At 38.8% G+C, this 15,937-nt stretch overlaps 1 protein-coding gene across 1 annotated transcript; it reads left to right on the top strand.

Annotated features, from left to right (window-relative positions):
- Positions 1-14,677, top strand: ntn5 (netrin 5). Its single transcript, XM_053503186.1, has 7 exons — positions 1-38; positions 7,883-9,270; positions 9,462-9,650; positions 11,049-11,198; positions 12,699-12,752; positions 13,047-13,127; positions 13,264-14,677. The coding sequence occupies exons 2-7, from the start codon at positions 7,896-7,898 to the stop codon at positions 13,998-14,000; spliced, it is 2,586 nt and encodes an 861-aa protein (XP_053359161.1). The 5' UTR covers positions 1-38; positions 7,883-7,895; the 3' UTR covers positions 14,001-14,677.
- The last annotated feature ends 1,260 nt before the right edge of the window (positions 14,678-15,937 follow it).

The raw sequence follows: 15,937 nt of genomic DNA, 5'->3' as shown, positions 1-15,937 counted from the left end.
GCCTATGAGACGCAGGCGACTCGGCAACGCGGCACATGGTAGGAGTCACTATTTTCAATTTATTTATTTATTTTTTTACATTTTATTCCTCTAAATCATTAAACATTGTAGCTGGTTTTATGCCGACTAAGGGCTTATGGCAGAGGAGAGACTTTAAATATAGCAGTGCAGGAGCGAGCATTGACTAGCTGATTGGCGGTGAAGCGGCAGTGGGGCTAAAGTGTCTCCCTGAAGTCAATCTAACTGTGAGAAATAGTAGAGAGAGAGAAGAAGTCAGCTTTTAGACCTTAAGCACAGCAAGGTGAATGCACAGGTTGGATGACTTTTTAAAAAATAAATAAAAGACTTAAACCATAAAACGAAAATAAATCTAAGGCACGAGGAAAATGAATATGGTCAGCTGGCGATATTGAATAACTTTATATTTTAGAATATAAAGTGGAATTTTAATATCTGATAAGTAATAACATTAAAAAAAACAACACAAAAATAATAATACCAACAAAAAAAAAAAACTATTCAAATTTGGTCTCGAATGCTTTTCAACTTTACTTACAGCAACAACAACAAAAACAACAACAACAACAATAATAACAACAACAACAACAATAATAATAATAATAATAATAATAGTGTTGACAAAAAGTTCGTTTTTTTAATCGTGTCCTCAAGTTACGTTAACTAAAATAATAATGTAAAATAATAATAAAATAATAATTATAATATAAATAATAATGCTTGAGACATAATAAATAAAATTTGATTAATAGTGATAGTGATTAATTAGTATTTCCGTTACCAGAATTTCCCCTAATTGTTTTGCACACAGTTCTGAAAGGTTTAATGATTCCCCTTAATGTTGCTCTACCGCACGCGTTTATTTCTGCGTAACGGGCAAATGAGTTACATGTGGCTCCTATTATTTTGGTTAAATTAAGATCTGTAACACACATGTGTAGGGTCAAGCCGTAATTTCAATCTTCATTTCTTTCATTATAGTGATGAGAAATTCGTTCCCATAATCTCAATTAGGAAAAACACGAGGTAATTAAATCCCTCTTTGCAAAATAAAACGAAGGTTATTTAAATGACTTTTCGTCAGAAAGCTAATTATATTCTGGGTTTTGATTTAGGAGACCAATTATGAAATAGTTGTTTGAAACTATTTGGAATTTCTTGTCATGAAATAACCGGCCTCGAGTAATTCTCCTTACATCAGATTAATGATGTTTGGTTTGGACACCATTTGGGAATTGTTTATATAATCTGATTAACTGTGATGATGCGCTCACTTTAAAACTATGAGACAAAACAAAAAAAAGAAGACAAAAAGCAGTCTTTGGTGACCTATGGCCTGTGTAGGTGGCCAGCTGCAAGAGCCTGATGTTCTTATTAAAAACGCAATTTCCGTTTGCTTTCCTCTGGTTCACTTTTCCACAACGACACCTGATACATCCGACTGGTTGTGATTATATAGCCATAAAGCCGAGTTTTTCATTAAATGATCATTATAATGATTGAGCAGTGTTACACTTAATTCAAGTCCCAGAGCAATATCAACGTTTAAAGAAAGGAAAGAAAATAATTTACTATAAGTGTCTGAAGACATGCTTTTGACGGGTTTTATTGATTAGGTTCTATTAGCTAGTCGGATGAGCATTTGTGGATGGCTGTGATTTCGAACTTAATTATGCTTTCTGAAAAAAAGAAATGTCTACAGGACCCTCTTCTGAGTGCTATTAACGTTTGAGATCGTAACTAGCACATGTGCCTTTAAGCAGAAATGAGGTGGAACCGATGTGCAGGTCTGACAGCTCGGCCTGCTTACGTTGTGGAAATGTTGTGCTTGGCATTTATGAAGGAGGCTCGAGGGCGATTCCGTGTGCATCTGTTTTTCCCTTTTTCAACACTGACAGTGAAGCGAAAACTCCCAAGCAAATTTCAATGCCAGGGCGCCTAATCTAGCGTGGGAGAGTGTATGATATACTTTCTCTCTCTCTTTCTCTCTCTCTCTGTCTGTCTGTCTTTCTCTCCCCCCATATGGTGTTTCCTTCAAACTTGAACCAGGCCTTTGTTTTGTTAAACTTATAGACAGAATAACAGTAGATGGCATATGAGATAATATATGTGCGTAAAAGAGATGATGGTAAATGGTTTCTCTGAATTAGGACTTGCAAGACAGCATGGGCATCTATTTGCAGGTTGTAGATTTATGAGTCTCATGTCTGGACATGCTTATTAGGAACATTACTTCATGGAGCTAGTCTGGATCCTCCATGGGGTTTTTGGCTCAGATGAGAAGTGTTGATAGTCGGGGCTTAATTAGTCTACAATCGACATTTTTTCACACCCCTAATTTGGCTTTTTAGTTTAATGTGGTTACTGTTCGAACGGTATGTACGTCCTCAACGCAAACCCTCGTACCATGCGTTAGGACCCATCGAGGCCACAGGCGACGTGTGTGTCTGTATGATAAACGGGAGCCTCCAGCTAAAGATACGAGCGGCAATAATCCACTTTCTGAAGCCTGTCAGGTCGCTGCTTCTCTAAAATTAGATTAATGCACCTGATGCACAAAGTGGTCGCCATGCTTGAACCCCGAGGTCCTCTGTAGCGTTTAAACTTTCCGAGGACAATTAAAGTTATAAAAGGTGTTGGCAGAAACGCGATATGCATATGTTTAATTATAGTTGCTGTTGTATCTTTTACATACATTTCTATATGGAAATATATATACCGGCCTTCCTCAGTTTATTAGTCGAAAAATAATAATAAATGCTGTTCCCCCCTGAAAAGTGATTTAAAATGAGAATGTTCTGATCGCAACAGTTTGCATCCCATCCTGAGTTTATGGATGAAAATATATGCAACCACCCATCCCTGTTTTTATGCACATGGACGTCCAAGAATTCAAAAATGAAAACGTGGGCGCAATCCAAAACAATAATCCAAAACATAGAATACAAGAAAAACATGTTCGGAAAGTTAAACGCTCTCCAGATCTGATGTAAAGAAAACTACTGGACATCTGGTATAGTTTTAAGAGATATTTCGAGAGAATGGGTAAAGACTGGCAAATTGGGAACAGATATGTCAGGAAGAATAGAAGCCGAATGTTACTAAAACTGAGAGTATCCAAAAACTAGCACATAATTTATTAGAATACATTATATCGCGTTGAAAAATAAAACTGTCTGTGTAACATTTAATATTTTTGTTGTTTTTGTTGTCTATGATAATCAAGAAACACAGGGTAAAACTAACACACATTAAATATATTTCCTGTTTAAATTTACCTGTTTGTTTTTTTTATTTGGTCCTAATAGTTTGCAAAATAAATATTTTTTGGGACTCAACAGAACTGTGCGCTTCTGTTTTAGTCGCTAAATCGTTTGTAATGTGTTTATTGCGCCTGAAATAAGGTCCTTATTCGTGCATGTATTTTTCTACGAAAAAAGAAAACATTAAACATGTGTATGGGCAATGTATCAATAATACCAGGTTGTTTTCACCAATCCATCACTCAGTTTGGAGCTTCCAGGTCTGTGTTGTAATTTCCTCTGTGTTCCTGCGCCCAGCACTGCGGATCAGCTCAGTGGCTCCATAACCAGCTCGTGTGTTTAAGCTGGACAACAGCGCCAGAATCTCCGCAATATGTCAGTCAGCAAGCAAGAGCTCCCATTTAGCATGGGGGAACTCAGCAGAGAGCACGGAAACTGACAGGTATCCAGGTCTCCACAAGTTCAGCCAAAATGTGTGTAAAATCAATTTCAGGGAGATTGGAAAGGAGAAGGACTTGTGCAGGACCTCAATCTCGTAAAGGAGTAAAATAGCATATGTGGGCCTGAATGGAGCTCGTTAGTGGTCTATAACTATGTAACCATCTTTAACTATTCTATAAAACTCTTGAAGTTATGCCTATAAGCCTCTGGTCAATTTCTGTGTGTGTGTGTGTGTGTGTGTGTGGGTGAGTTTGTCAGGGTAGGATAGCTTAGAAACAAAGAAAGTAAAAAAATATATAGATTTGATGTTTACACAAATAAATAAACTATTATATTATTATATTGATATATTGACAGATTATATTGTAGCATTATATCAATTTTAAAAAACAAGACAAATAAAAATAAAAAACACATTAAAATCATCTGTTTTTTTTTTTTTTTTACTTAAGAATCTTTAAATGCAAATCGAATTTAGTTCAACATTCATGAAAATTACAACACAATCTACCCGAAACCAAAACACCCATTTAAATGTGCCGTCATTTCTGGGGGTAATTCTCGGTATAACTCGTGTGGCTGACATAAGACGTTTGTGTTTTCTAGATCTTAAGATACACAAAAACTATATTGGCCATTTTTTCCTTGAAGTCAGGCTAAAGAAGAAGCCCTTCTCATCTTCAAAGTCAACTTCAGTCAGAAGAAGTGTCTCGGGTATCTATCTTTCGTCTCACGTCTCGCACCGAGTGTGAATTTATGGAAAGTGAAGGATAAATTGTTGAAAGCACATCCGCACTGCTGGAATGACCATCATGCGAGAGCAGTGTGTGAGGAGTGTGTGCGCGGCTTACAGGCAGTGCAGTGAATGTCCAGACTCACACTCCGGTATCCATTAATCCATCGCGTCCACAGGGACTAATAAGCAGTATTCCGTTGATCGATCAGCAATTGAAGAGATCCGAGAATATAGGTTACTTATTATGTCAGCTGGACTTCGAGCCGTGAATAGCTGGCATGTTCAGTCCCCGCTCGCTTTCTTTCCCAACTTCCTCATCAGGCTGCTGATACCGAGACGCCACCGAGATACCCGAGAGCTAATTAATCAGACGCTCATTTAAAGACCGATGAGTTTGGGCCTCGCTTGTTTCTCTCCCGCCGGGGACACGTGCAGATACACAAGAGGGAGAGGTTTAACCAAGGTGTCAATGAAATGCACAGAATAGTAGATTTTAGACTGCTGAGCACAGATTATTTAATATCTAGAATGTAATATTTAGAATCATCGTCATCAAATAGTTCAAAATGTTTCACAAAATTGATGTTGGTTTAAAGAATCAGATCATCAACGTGCATAAACTCTGCAAATGCTCAATCAACACTGGGGATTTTGTCCTGAGTACTGAGTTTGTTCTGTATTTGTTTCTGTTATGCGAGTACTTGTTAAGCTGAATGTAGCTAATAAAAATCCAACGACTGGATATCAAAAAAAAGGGAGGTTTTTACAGATTTTCATAAAACCACAGATTTCCACTTTATTTGCTCTCTTTAGTCATGTAAGTTGCTTAAGTCCAAACATTTCATGTAGGTTTAGTTCAATACCCCTGCTTTAAATGTTTGTTCTGAGTTATTATAACTAATCTGTAATCTTTTGTATCCCGCAGCCTTTTGGCTTGCAATAATGTGATTTATATAATCACAGCATAGGTTTTGCTTTTTTATTTCCTAATGAATTTGGCATTATTTTCATCTGGATAAATAAGGTCAAAGACACACACACACACATACACACACACCTCTCTCTCTCTCTCTCTCTCTCTCTCTCTCTCTCTCTCTGTTTTCCTACTGGGCCCGTTTACACAGGCATGCTGACTCTGCTGTCAGTGTCACACGCTTGTTAGGACATTAACGCCATTTAGGAACAGTCCAAGAACGATAGGAGCAGGTGACAAAGAGAGAAGGAGAGGAGAGAAAGTAAATCCCCATTCGTTTTACCATAACTTTGGGGCAGTGTATCCAAAAGAATTTTTTTTAAAGGAATCATATAAAGCTGAATGTATTTTTACACTATCTTATTATTCTACAGTACCTACTGCTTTTGGGCATTACAACTGAGGCTTTGTGATTAGTTAGTTTTGCTTGAAAAAGATCTATGCACTTCAGTTTACATCCAAACATGGATAAAACAGAAACCGTCTGAGAATCTGCAGGAGTTCAAAGACAAAAAACAGACCTGGGACTTTCACAAATTCAAGTTTTAGAGTATCAAGTTTTTTTTTTTTTTAATCAAGTCAGTGTGAGAGGTGCACACAGGCCTTATTCCTATTTCAAATAATATAACTACTAATAACACTACAGCAAATAAAAAAGAATTTATTAAAAGAAGGGATTTAAACACAGTAGTTTATTTGGAATAGTAACTGGATCTGCAGATTATTGTAAAATTTATGAAAAAAGTGTTTAGATATTTCTTTACATAAATTTAGAGTTTAATTAATTGAAGCCTATTTTGAAATAATAGGCAGTGGATAAATCTTTATGTTTTCTTATCTATATGTATACTCTTAAATACTAGTTAAAACATGCCTGCAATACCTGCTGGTGTCCGCTTTATATAATTTGTGCCTATCTTACACAGCTTAGCTTATGAATTTATAATGTTTAATTATCCCGTATTTAAAAATATTCCATAAGGTTACAGTTTTATAGGCAATCCTAAAATGTAAAACAGTGCAAAAATAAGTAAAGAAAAACAGAAAAAGAATATGCTCTGAAATGCTGTATATAGCTTAATTAGTGTGTGTGTGTGTGTGTGTGTGTGTGTGTGTTTATAAAAAATATATAAAAAATCATTAAGACTATATAAATGTTAGGTAAAACACAGTACGTCCGTGGTAGGTCTGTTGTTTTTTGGCATGCCTACCTATCTATACTGTCTCAAACTAGCATAGCTGACTACAATGGCAAAATTAGTTTCATTGTATGTCATGGCTGTAGGGCACACGTTCTTGAAATAAAAAAAGGCAGGGACTTAAGCAGGAAACAAAGACTCCTTTGCACATAGTTATGGAAGGAATAGCTGAACCATGGTTTGCTTTAAGAGATAGTACAGTTAGTCTTACATGCCTTTTCACACCGAGTCACTAAATCTGCCACTCAGTTTTCTCGTTTAATCTCCATTTCCTTTTCCCTTGCTCTCCAAAGCCAGCTGTCCATGCTCCGTGTTGTCTTTGCCTGTTAACATTTCCTATTTGACAGGCATTGCGAAACATTTTAATAAGGCATGGTGATATAACCACAACATCTTGAGAATGAGAGACCAAAATATGTCAACTGCATGCTTTCCAAAATTCATCATATACAGAACAATATAGAATTTTTTATGTTAGTATACTAAACCGATTCACAAGTTCACGTTCTAACCCTAGAATCTTAAACAAATGCCAGACCGTTTCATTTGCCTCTGTGTCCTGTATTCATAAATGTCTCTTATATTTACTGCTCTTAGAATAATCTCTGTTATTTACCCTTTAGCACTTTTTTCTTTCTTTCTTTTTTTTTTACAGCTCCCATTTCTGTAAACTATTAAAACTCAGCCTATTTCTTACATCTCCGCTCAAGCTTTCACGGTTTCCTCAAACCTTTGCTCTCTGTATCCCCAGGTTTGGATTAAGAAATGGGAAAGTGACTATAAATTTGATGAATGGCTCAGGGGTTGGGTTCATAAGACAGCTGTTCCCTGTGCTTTTTGACATTTCTCACAGAAACTGCCTTCATGCCTCACACATTCGCTTGCCCTCATTTCTTTTAAATGGGATCTATACCCTGAGATGTTGAATTAGATATGTTTTAAAAGGCTGCATCAAGCTAAAACCTGTGATTCAGAAGAAATTAAGAGACCCCCCCACCCCCCCGAAACAACATGCACTGATTGGTTGGTTGATGTTTCCTGTAAAAAGGTCAACTTCAATTCTGTGCCATGAATAGGGATGTTTTCAATTGTGGCACAGATGGTGCAGGTGGGGAAAATGGACGTTGTAATGCTCTCAGTCTTTTGGTTTTATTCTCATGTCAAATAAATCCATTATAATTCTTTCCTTTTATGATTTGACATCTTTTATTAAAGAAATCCTTTCTTTCTTCTGTTTCCTTCTCTTTTGCAGGCCTGATTACATCATGCTCCAGTATCACTCCCCTCCCTCCCTAGCCCTTTCTTTTTTTTTTTTTCTCTTTCTCAGTTTCTTTCCTCACTCATTTCTTTCCCCCGCTCTTTCCCAATCCCCTCTTCGCTGGAGCTCACCTCATGATCCGTGCTACCACCTGGATGGGCGTGCACGCCACTGCCTATCAGATTTCATTAATGCTGCCTACGGTATGCCTGTACGTGCTGAAGACCTGCATCGAGGGACAGAGAGAAACATCAGCACCCTTACAGACCTCCATAATCCCCATAATCTGACCTGCTGGAAGGCTTCAGAAGGTTCAGTCACTGGGGACTGGACCTTTACCGTTCCCTTAGGCAGGCGCTTTGAGGTGACATATATCAGCTTACAATTCTGCCAGCAGGTGGAGCCCACTGATCCTTTCTCCATTTCTATTCTAAAGTCAATGGACTACGGACGCAGCTGGCGTCCTCTGCAGTTCTACTCCAGTGACTGCATGGGGAGATTTGGCCTTCCCGCTCAGTCTGTCGCTCTTAGCAGACACCAGGAGACAGAGTCCCTGTGCTCGGATCCAAGACCTTTGCAGAAACACCGTGGTGGGGTTGTTTTGGCTTTTTCCACTTTGGATGGACGTCCTTCCTCTTCTGATTTTGAATACAGTCCTGGCCTACATGACTGGGTGACTGCCACTGATATCAGGATCGTATTTCATCAATCACAGGATAAATCAGTCAAGCAAGACAAGATGCCAGATGAAGTTGGTGGGGTTCTGAAATGGCCTGTGAGATCATTTGATGAACTGACTCAGAATGGAAAGGAAAGAGCAGAGAATGCATGGAGCGCTGAGATAAGGAGACACAGGAAAGGGGAAAACGTAGAAAAATCTGGAAGAAGAAATCGCAACAAGAGTTCTTCACAAGAAACTGGACACAATGTGACCCGCAAACAGATGGAGACTCAAGAAGGCAGAGGCAAAGGACGAGGCCATAAGAAAAACACACCTCAATGGAAGCCATGCCAGGATGGTGTATGCGACTGGATGATAGAAAGTCAGGGCCAAGGCTCTAAAAGGAAGGAGTTAAGGAAGCGGAGAAACAATGCAGCACGTAAAGCGTCTCATTCCAGAATAAGAAATAAAGTCACCCATCTCCCTTCCCCGTCCTCTCTCTCGATTCTACCCACACCTCCTCTTGCTCTCTCTGATATCCAGGTGGGAGGCAGGTGCAAATGTAATGGCCACGCTTCCCGCTGTCGTCGTGATGACAAAGGTCACGCAGTATGTCAATGTGAACATCACACAGCCGGACCAGACTGTGATGTCTGCGAGCCGTTTTATTATGATCGTCCTTGGCAACGAGCCACGCCCACCCAGCCACACCCGTGCGTCCGTGAGTTATGATTGCCGTGTGTATGTGTATCTGTGTACCTTTCCATGTCTTTGTCTACCGTAGTTTCAAAATGCTCGTTAACTTGAAAATCTGCTAATAAGCTAATTTAGAAACTCTAAATCATAGAGTTGTAGAATATTATATAATAAGTCCTTTACCCATTACCCTCCTTCTCTCCTTCACTCTCTCAGCATGTCAGTGTAATGGCCACTCTAATAAGTGCAAGTTCAGTATGACAGTGTTCCAGCAATCTGGCCGGGTCAGTGGAGGAGTGTGTTTGAAGTGCAGACACCACACAACAGGACGCCGCTGTCAGTTGTGTCAGAATGGATACACCCGTGACCACAGCAAGCCCCTCAACCATCGCAAGGCCTGCCAACGTCAGTGTGTGTTTGTGTGTGAACAAATTGTTATGTGTGCATGCCCAAACAAAACTGTATTATAGTTAAATGTTTGCCCTTATATAAACAGAATATGAACATGTTATAAATACCAATTAATGTTTTCTAAACAGACTCAAATACAGATGTGAACAGTAGGCGCACTACTCATTTTAAAAGTGTTTAAATGGTGTCCTGGCTGGAATTAGACTTTCATGCAGGCAAATAGTCAGATACGTATGAAGCTCACAACGGTGAAAGTCGACATTCATTAATATAAACATAAACCATGTTTTTCCACTAATGCATTTACAGATGGTGCGCTGTTTCTTTTGATTTCATTAGGAATTAAACTCAACAAAAATGACAGACAGTACAAATAAAAACAATAATTGCTAAAGGTCAGGTTTTGTGCAGATGTCTTTTATTTTAAAATAAAAAAAACATCCACTCCAGTATTAGATCTGACAGAAGGGCAAATGGCGAACTCCGATACAGATGTGAATGTTCGGTGAGTTGAACAGTTGAAGCCGTGCCCATTTTGGGTTTACATTCAAATGCACATACGAATATTTGGAGCAATTAATCAGTACAGACGGTGGCATTACATTAAAAGATGTTCAAACTTGTGTGTGGAAGGGAGAAAGCATGAGAATTCGTGTCTATGTTATGGCTACACTTTGACTGCTGGAATGTGCTCTGACATTTGGCCTTTGCTCTCATGTTCATGGCATGCTTATAGGAGCTTTCTGTCCCAATATAACTTCACGCTGTGGGCGGCCTTTGTGAGTAAACGTCATGAACTGTACAAATCATGCACCAATAGATTCTGTTATAATTTAACAAGAAAATTCATGAAATTTAATGCAATATTTAAATCATTATCTAAATAAAAAACAAACAAACACTTTATTTATCCCATGGGGCCAATTTAAGAAAATAAATAAAGAAATTAAATAAAATGCTATAAATACTACATAAGTTTGTATTTTATCTGAATATTTAGGAATGTATGAACTGGATAGATTGACATTGTATGCTTAAACCGTTTTTGCGAGGCAGCTTGTTTGAATGAGTGCAGGCTGACAGAACTGCTTTTATTATAGCCTGCTTTTATACTTGCTTCATTTAGGTGGGTTTATATTACATAAAATACTTTTTTTTTTCATCAGTCCTCTACATTTATATGACTCACTCATAAACTTTTTTAAAGAAATGTGGAAAAAAAAAACATCTTACTGCAAAACGCAGGTCACATTAACAAACTGCAGACTCTCACATAATCTCCAAGGAACCAAAAATGCATGTGAATGTTTATTTTCAGAGTAATTTTGGATGATTCCTTTCAGACCTCTTTTCTGTCTCTGTCTCTTTCGCTCTTCCTCATCACTACTTCAGCATGCCAGTGCCATCCTCTAGGCGCCGTGGGCCGCGGGTGTAATCAGTCCACGGGCCAGTGTCTCTGCAGGGACGGAGTTATGGGAAAAAGATGTAACCGCTGTGCTCGAGGATACAAACACGGTCACTCCCCCTTGCGGCCCTGCATTCGTAAGTGCTACGTAAGCTTAAATCAAACCTGTATGCTGTATTTTAACCCAGGACTCTGCAAAGTTTTTACTGGATAGGCCCACATTTAAGAGGGACAATACACTTTTATCATATAGATTGTTGCTATGATTTTCCCCAACATACTCTCTTCTTTTAAATGACTTATAATGTTATATGTTGTCATTGACTGCTCTTGGCCTAATTAAAATTAATTGTTTAATTTTCTATTGGACGCTGCTTCAATAAACTGTCTTAGCCTGCCATTCGTTGATGTAGGATATAAAAGGAAATCCCGACAAGTTTCCACTCATTCCTGTGATTAACTGTGATTCCAGACAAGGCTCTGAACCTCCTCTGGCCTTTGTTAGTGCGCCCGAGCTCTTATCCATCTGGGAGTCGGCCTTTGCCGGATTTACAAACTCTCTATTCTTGCTGATGTTGGCCCAATGAGTGTTAATCTGGATGCATTACAGTGCCAAAGCTGAGCACTGGATGTGGCGACACTTTTTAATCTCCACTCAGGTGACACATACAGGAGGCACCTGTTGCAGCACTCAGGCAAGGAGGCAGTGTCCCTCCGGGCATGGCAGGCACATAATTCTTCACTAGTAAGGGCTCAGTGAAAGACAAGCTTGTTTGTTGTTTTACCGGGTAGGGTCCGACTGGGATATTTATAACCAGAGGTCTTCTCTCAGGCCGCTGCTAAAAACTAAGCTAAGGCCAAACGCATGAAACATTTGCCACTTAATACAGAACAGGAAATGTCCTCATCGTTCAGCACTCGCAAATTGACCTGAGCTGTATTATTAGCGTGACACTGGCAAAACTGTGGGGGGTCTTTATCTTGCATGCCAGGAGTTATCCTTTAGCGTGCTGAACATTTATGGCACAAAGAGACATAAATCAACGGGTGAAGTTTTTTTTTTCTTTCTTTCCACAAAGCAGTTATTGTGTCAGGCCACTGCCAGTTCAAAGGGTCATCAGTACATGAATCATATACAGTAGTAGCTACATATCTGAACTGGCTGCATGCACATCCTGTGTAGGGTAGAAAACCTACAGTGACATGTACAAGCAACTAGAGGAGGTTACAGTATGGGGGCCAAGGTGAGGGATAAGGTGTCACTGTCCCAGTTGTGTCAGAGCTATGGGCAAATGGACAAGTCTCCGATGTAATATATGGTTGGCCGGGAGCTGCAGGCCTTTCATGGCTAAAGTGTGTCAGCGTGTGTGAGATTGAGAGGGAGAGGGAGCGAGCGAGCTGCTACTAGTGAGAGAAAAGTACACGAGGAGAACCAGTATATACACATCCGCATTCTGGCATCTGTGCAAAGACACGGTCACATGCAGATGCATGATCAGTATGCACTAATGAGCCACCAGTGGGATTAGAGAGCTCACACACTCCAGCGAGGTGCAAAAAAGCTCAAAGTCTAAATCAAAGGCACACAAATAAACTTGTCAGTGCTTGCTATAATGAGCCGCTTACTCTGTCACCAGGCATCCCAGAAGCTGCTCCACCAACCCCAGTTTACCAGCCCCAATATAGCATAGGTGAGCTATATTTTGTTTCATATTTTGGATTTAAATTTATATCATTTATTTATTACATATTATTTGCAGAACATTTAAGGATCATATATATATATATATATATATATATATATATATATATATATATATGTGTGTGTGTGTGTGTGTGTGTTATATTTTGTATTGCTGGGTCTTCAATTGCTAAAGTTTTATTTGTTATTGACTGCTGCCATCTTGTGGACTGTGTCTGTGTCATCTCTTGTAAATACCTGAATCATTCATTCCATCTTTCTGTCTTTGATCTACTTCTTTAAGCTGAAGAGTGCCTCTCTTATTGCCAGCCTTCTCAAGCCAAAGTTAAAATGAATTTAGAGACATTCTGCCTCAAAGACTATGGTAAGAGTCCAAAGTCAAGGAATAAAATATGTGTATACTTTTATAGTATACACTTTTTATAAGTATAGCCATAAATGGAGTATACTTTTGCAATCCCTCTCTCTCTTTTCTCTCTCTCTCTCTCTCTCTCGCCCAGTGCTGAAGGTTCAGGTAAAGGCCAAGGAGCACTCTGGTCCCTGGTGGCAGTTCTCTGTGTGGGTGCAGTCTGTTTTCCGTGTGGGATTATCTCAAGTTAAAAGAGGTCTCCAGACCCTCTGGATTCCTGATCGTGATGTCAGCTGTGGCTGCCCCTCCCTCCAAGTGGGCAGGACCTTCCTCTTAATTGGTGCAGAGGAAAACAGGAGGGGCTGGGCCCCAGGCGAGAGGCGGCTGGTTGCCGATCGCTCAACCATGGCCCTGCAATGGCGAGAACACTGGAATCCTAAGCTAAGAGGATTCCGTGGCCAGGACAATAAGGGAAAATGCCTTTCACATACAAACTCGACAACACAGACACACTCTCATTTACACACACACGAGGAATACATCACACCGCATCTTGAGAAACTCCAGTCCGAGAGGTTGCACATTCACCATCAAATGTCTGCGCAGTCTGAAGAAACTGTCCACGCACAGTCGCACAACAGTACTCCCAACATACATAGAGATGGCACAGATACGCAGGACTTGCAAAGACAGCTTGGTCATGAGAGAGACAAATTCACAAATGAAGATACCCAAAATGTTTTGCAGGAAACAAAGCATCCTCCATCCGATGTATCTAATAACCCTCAGGAGATTTATACGGCAAGTTTGCCTACATCGTCACCAGTGCCTTCTGTAACAGAAGGACAGAAGGAAGAAAACACAATGGAAATTGAAAGTGCACAATAAATAACTATGGTGGAGTTAGTTTTGCAGTGCACAATGAAATATCATGTTGTCAGTTTGCTCAAAAGACCTGTACTACTCCAGTCCTACAATCTAGAAGACAGAGGTTTAGTTTAGCATGAATATAGTGATATTTTGATAAGAACCAGGGTTAACATATATCTGTCTTTAAAAGCATACGTTAGACTGAGATGATTTGGTGTGATATTTAATTTTATACCAAAGTGCTGTTGAATTTGTGCATATTTTATATAACAGCAGATCGTATAAGCGTGCCATAATTGTTTTTAAACCATAGATTAGTATTATGTGGATATTCTAAAACATTACAGTTTCACATCACGGGGCAGACATTTCACTTCAACTACACCTAATAGGAAAACTGCTGCTATTTAACAAAGACAAAAAGTATATAGTTATAATATGGTGAAGCTTTCAATTAGGAGAGTTTATTCAATATTAATGAAAAGAGTCACTTTTTTTCCCATCCTGCCAGAGCACATTTGTTCTCCCTAACATGATAAGCTATAGGAGGTTTGTCTAATCAACTTCAAAAGAGAGAAAAAAATAGGGAGAGCATGATAATGAGAGCAACTCTTTATAGCTGCTATAATATAAGGGATAACAGGCATTGAATTTGTTTTGCAGATATTCCAAGCATTAAATGTCATAAAAGTGAAAAAAAAGTTTCTTTAATTAACTAAAGAAATAATTGTCAGGAATCGCTGTGATATAAGAGTAAGGAAACACTTCCAGAAGGCTGTGATAATATAATCAATCATCACACACCCTGCAGTTTTTTTTTCTAAATACATATTGCCCAGAAACATTGTTTTTCTTTTTTCCCCCTTTTTTGTTAATTAATTAATCACTATTATTGTTGTTGGTATTATTATTATTATTATTATTATTATTAATAATAATAATAATAATAATAATAATACACTGCACCAACTAAAACATGCACTAAAATAGATGAAAGTGTATGCAGGCAGGGTGTGACTCTAAAATACAACTATGACTACCTAGATGATAATGTTAGTCAAATAGTAAGGGGAGAGGCTCCTAAAAAATAATTTATATGCTAATCATTACAAAGTTTGAAGAACATTTGTCTTCCTCTTTTATGTCTTATTAACTGTGAAATCACTACACCAACCAGCCATAACATTACAAAACAAAACATTATGCTCGCTATTGCATAGGTTCCTCTTATACTGCCCTTGGTGCATAATTCCACAAGAGCTCTGGGGGTTTGTTATGGTGTCTGGCACCAGGACGTTAACAGTGGATCCTCTGGGCACTGTGAGTTGTGCTGTGGCCTTCATAGATTGGACTTGTTTGTCTGGTGCATCTCATCGATGGTTGCTTGGATTGGGATTTGGGGAATTTGTAGGCCAGGTCAGGGGTCTTGGGCTCTTTGCCTGCTCGTAGTGCGATGGGCTGTGGTGCAATGGGTGTTCTGGTGCCTTTCTATCATGGCCAACATTGGCTATTTTCAGGGAGTTTGTGTTGTGTAGACAGGCTAGCCATTTGTCCCAGTGGGTAAGGGTGAGCCTTGGATCCCATGAGCCTGTCACCAGTTTACTGGTATATAACCGTAATAGTTGATGTGTTAAAGTTTTGTGATTTTAACATTATGCCTGATCGGTGTATTATATATTGGTTAAATGTGCCAGATTAAAATGTATTTATTTTAGCTGTTTCCAAATAAATGTACCAGTATACACTTCATGTAAACTGTGCATGTTATTAAAAGCTGTCATCTGCGTATGAGTAGCAAAGCTTCAAGTACAAATTATTCGGTCACTAAAGTCAATAAATAATAGATCTAGATAAATGTAATCAAAATATAAAAACAGATTTTCTGTTTTTGGTCTAACTCTGAGATTGTCTTTTGTACTTAATGTGCAAAAAAATTAAACCCACACTAGTAACAC

The sequence above is a fragment of the Clarias gariepinus genome, chromosome 1 (assembly GCF_024256425.1).
Source record: "Clarias gariepinus isolate MV-2021 ecotype Netherlands chromosome 1, CGAR_prim_01v2, whole genome shotgun sequence".
NCBI classification, from domain to species: Eukaryota; Metazoa; Chordata; class Actinopteri; order Siluriformes; family Clariidae; genus Clarias; species Clarias gariepinus.
The sequence above is the reverse complement of the archived record's forward strand: the minus strand, read 5'-3'. Positions and strand labels throughout refer to the sequence as shown.

What these genes read in the sequence shown, in the direction of transcription:
- ntn5 (XM_053503186.1), top strand. Translation starts at nt 7,896, where the DNA reads ATGCTCCAGTATCACTCCCCTCCCTCCCTAGCCCTTTCTTTTTTTTTT. An exon ending in CCCCTTGCGGCCCTGCATTC is followed by an intron (nt 11,199 to 12,698) that starts GTAAGTGCTACG and finishes CTCTGTCACCAG; the next exon opens with GCATCCCAGAAGCTGCTCCA. An exon ending in ATTCTGCCTCAAAGACTATG is followed by an intron (nt 13,128 to 13,263) that starts GTAAGAGTCCAA and finishes TCTCTCGCCCAG; the next exon opens with TGCTGAAGGTTCAGGTAAAG.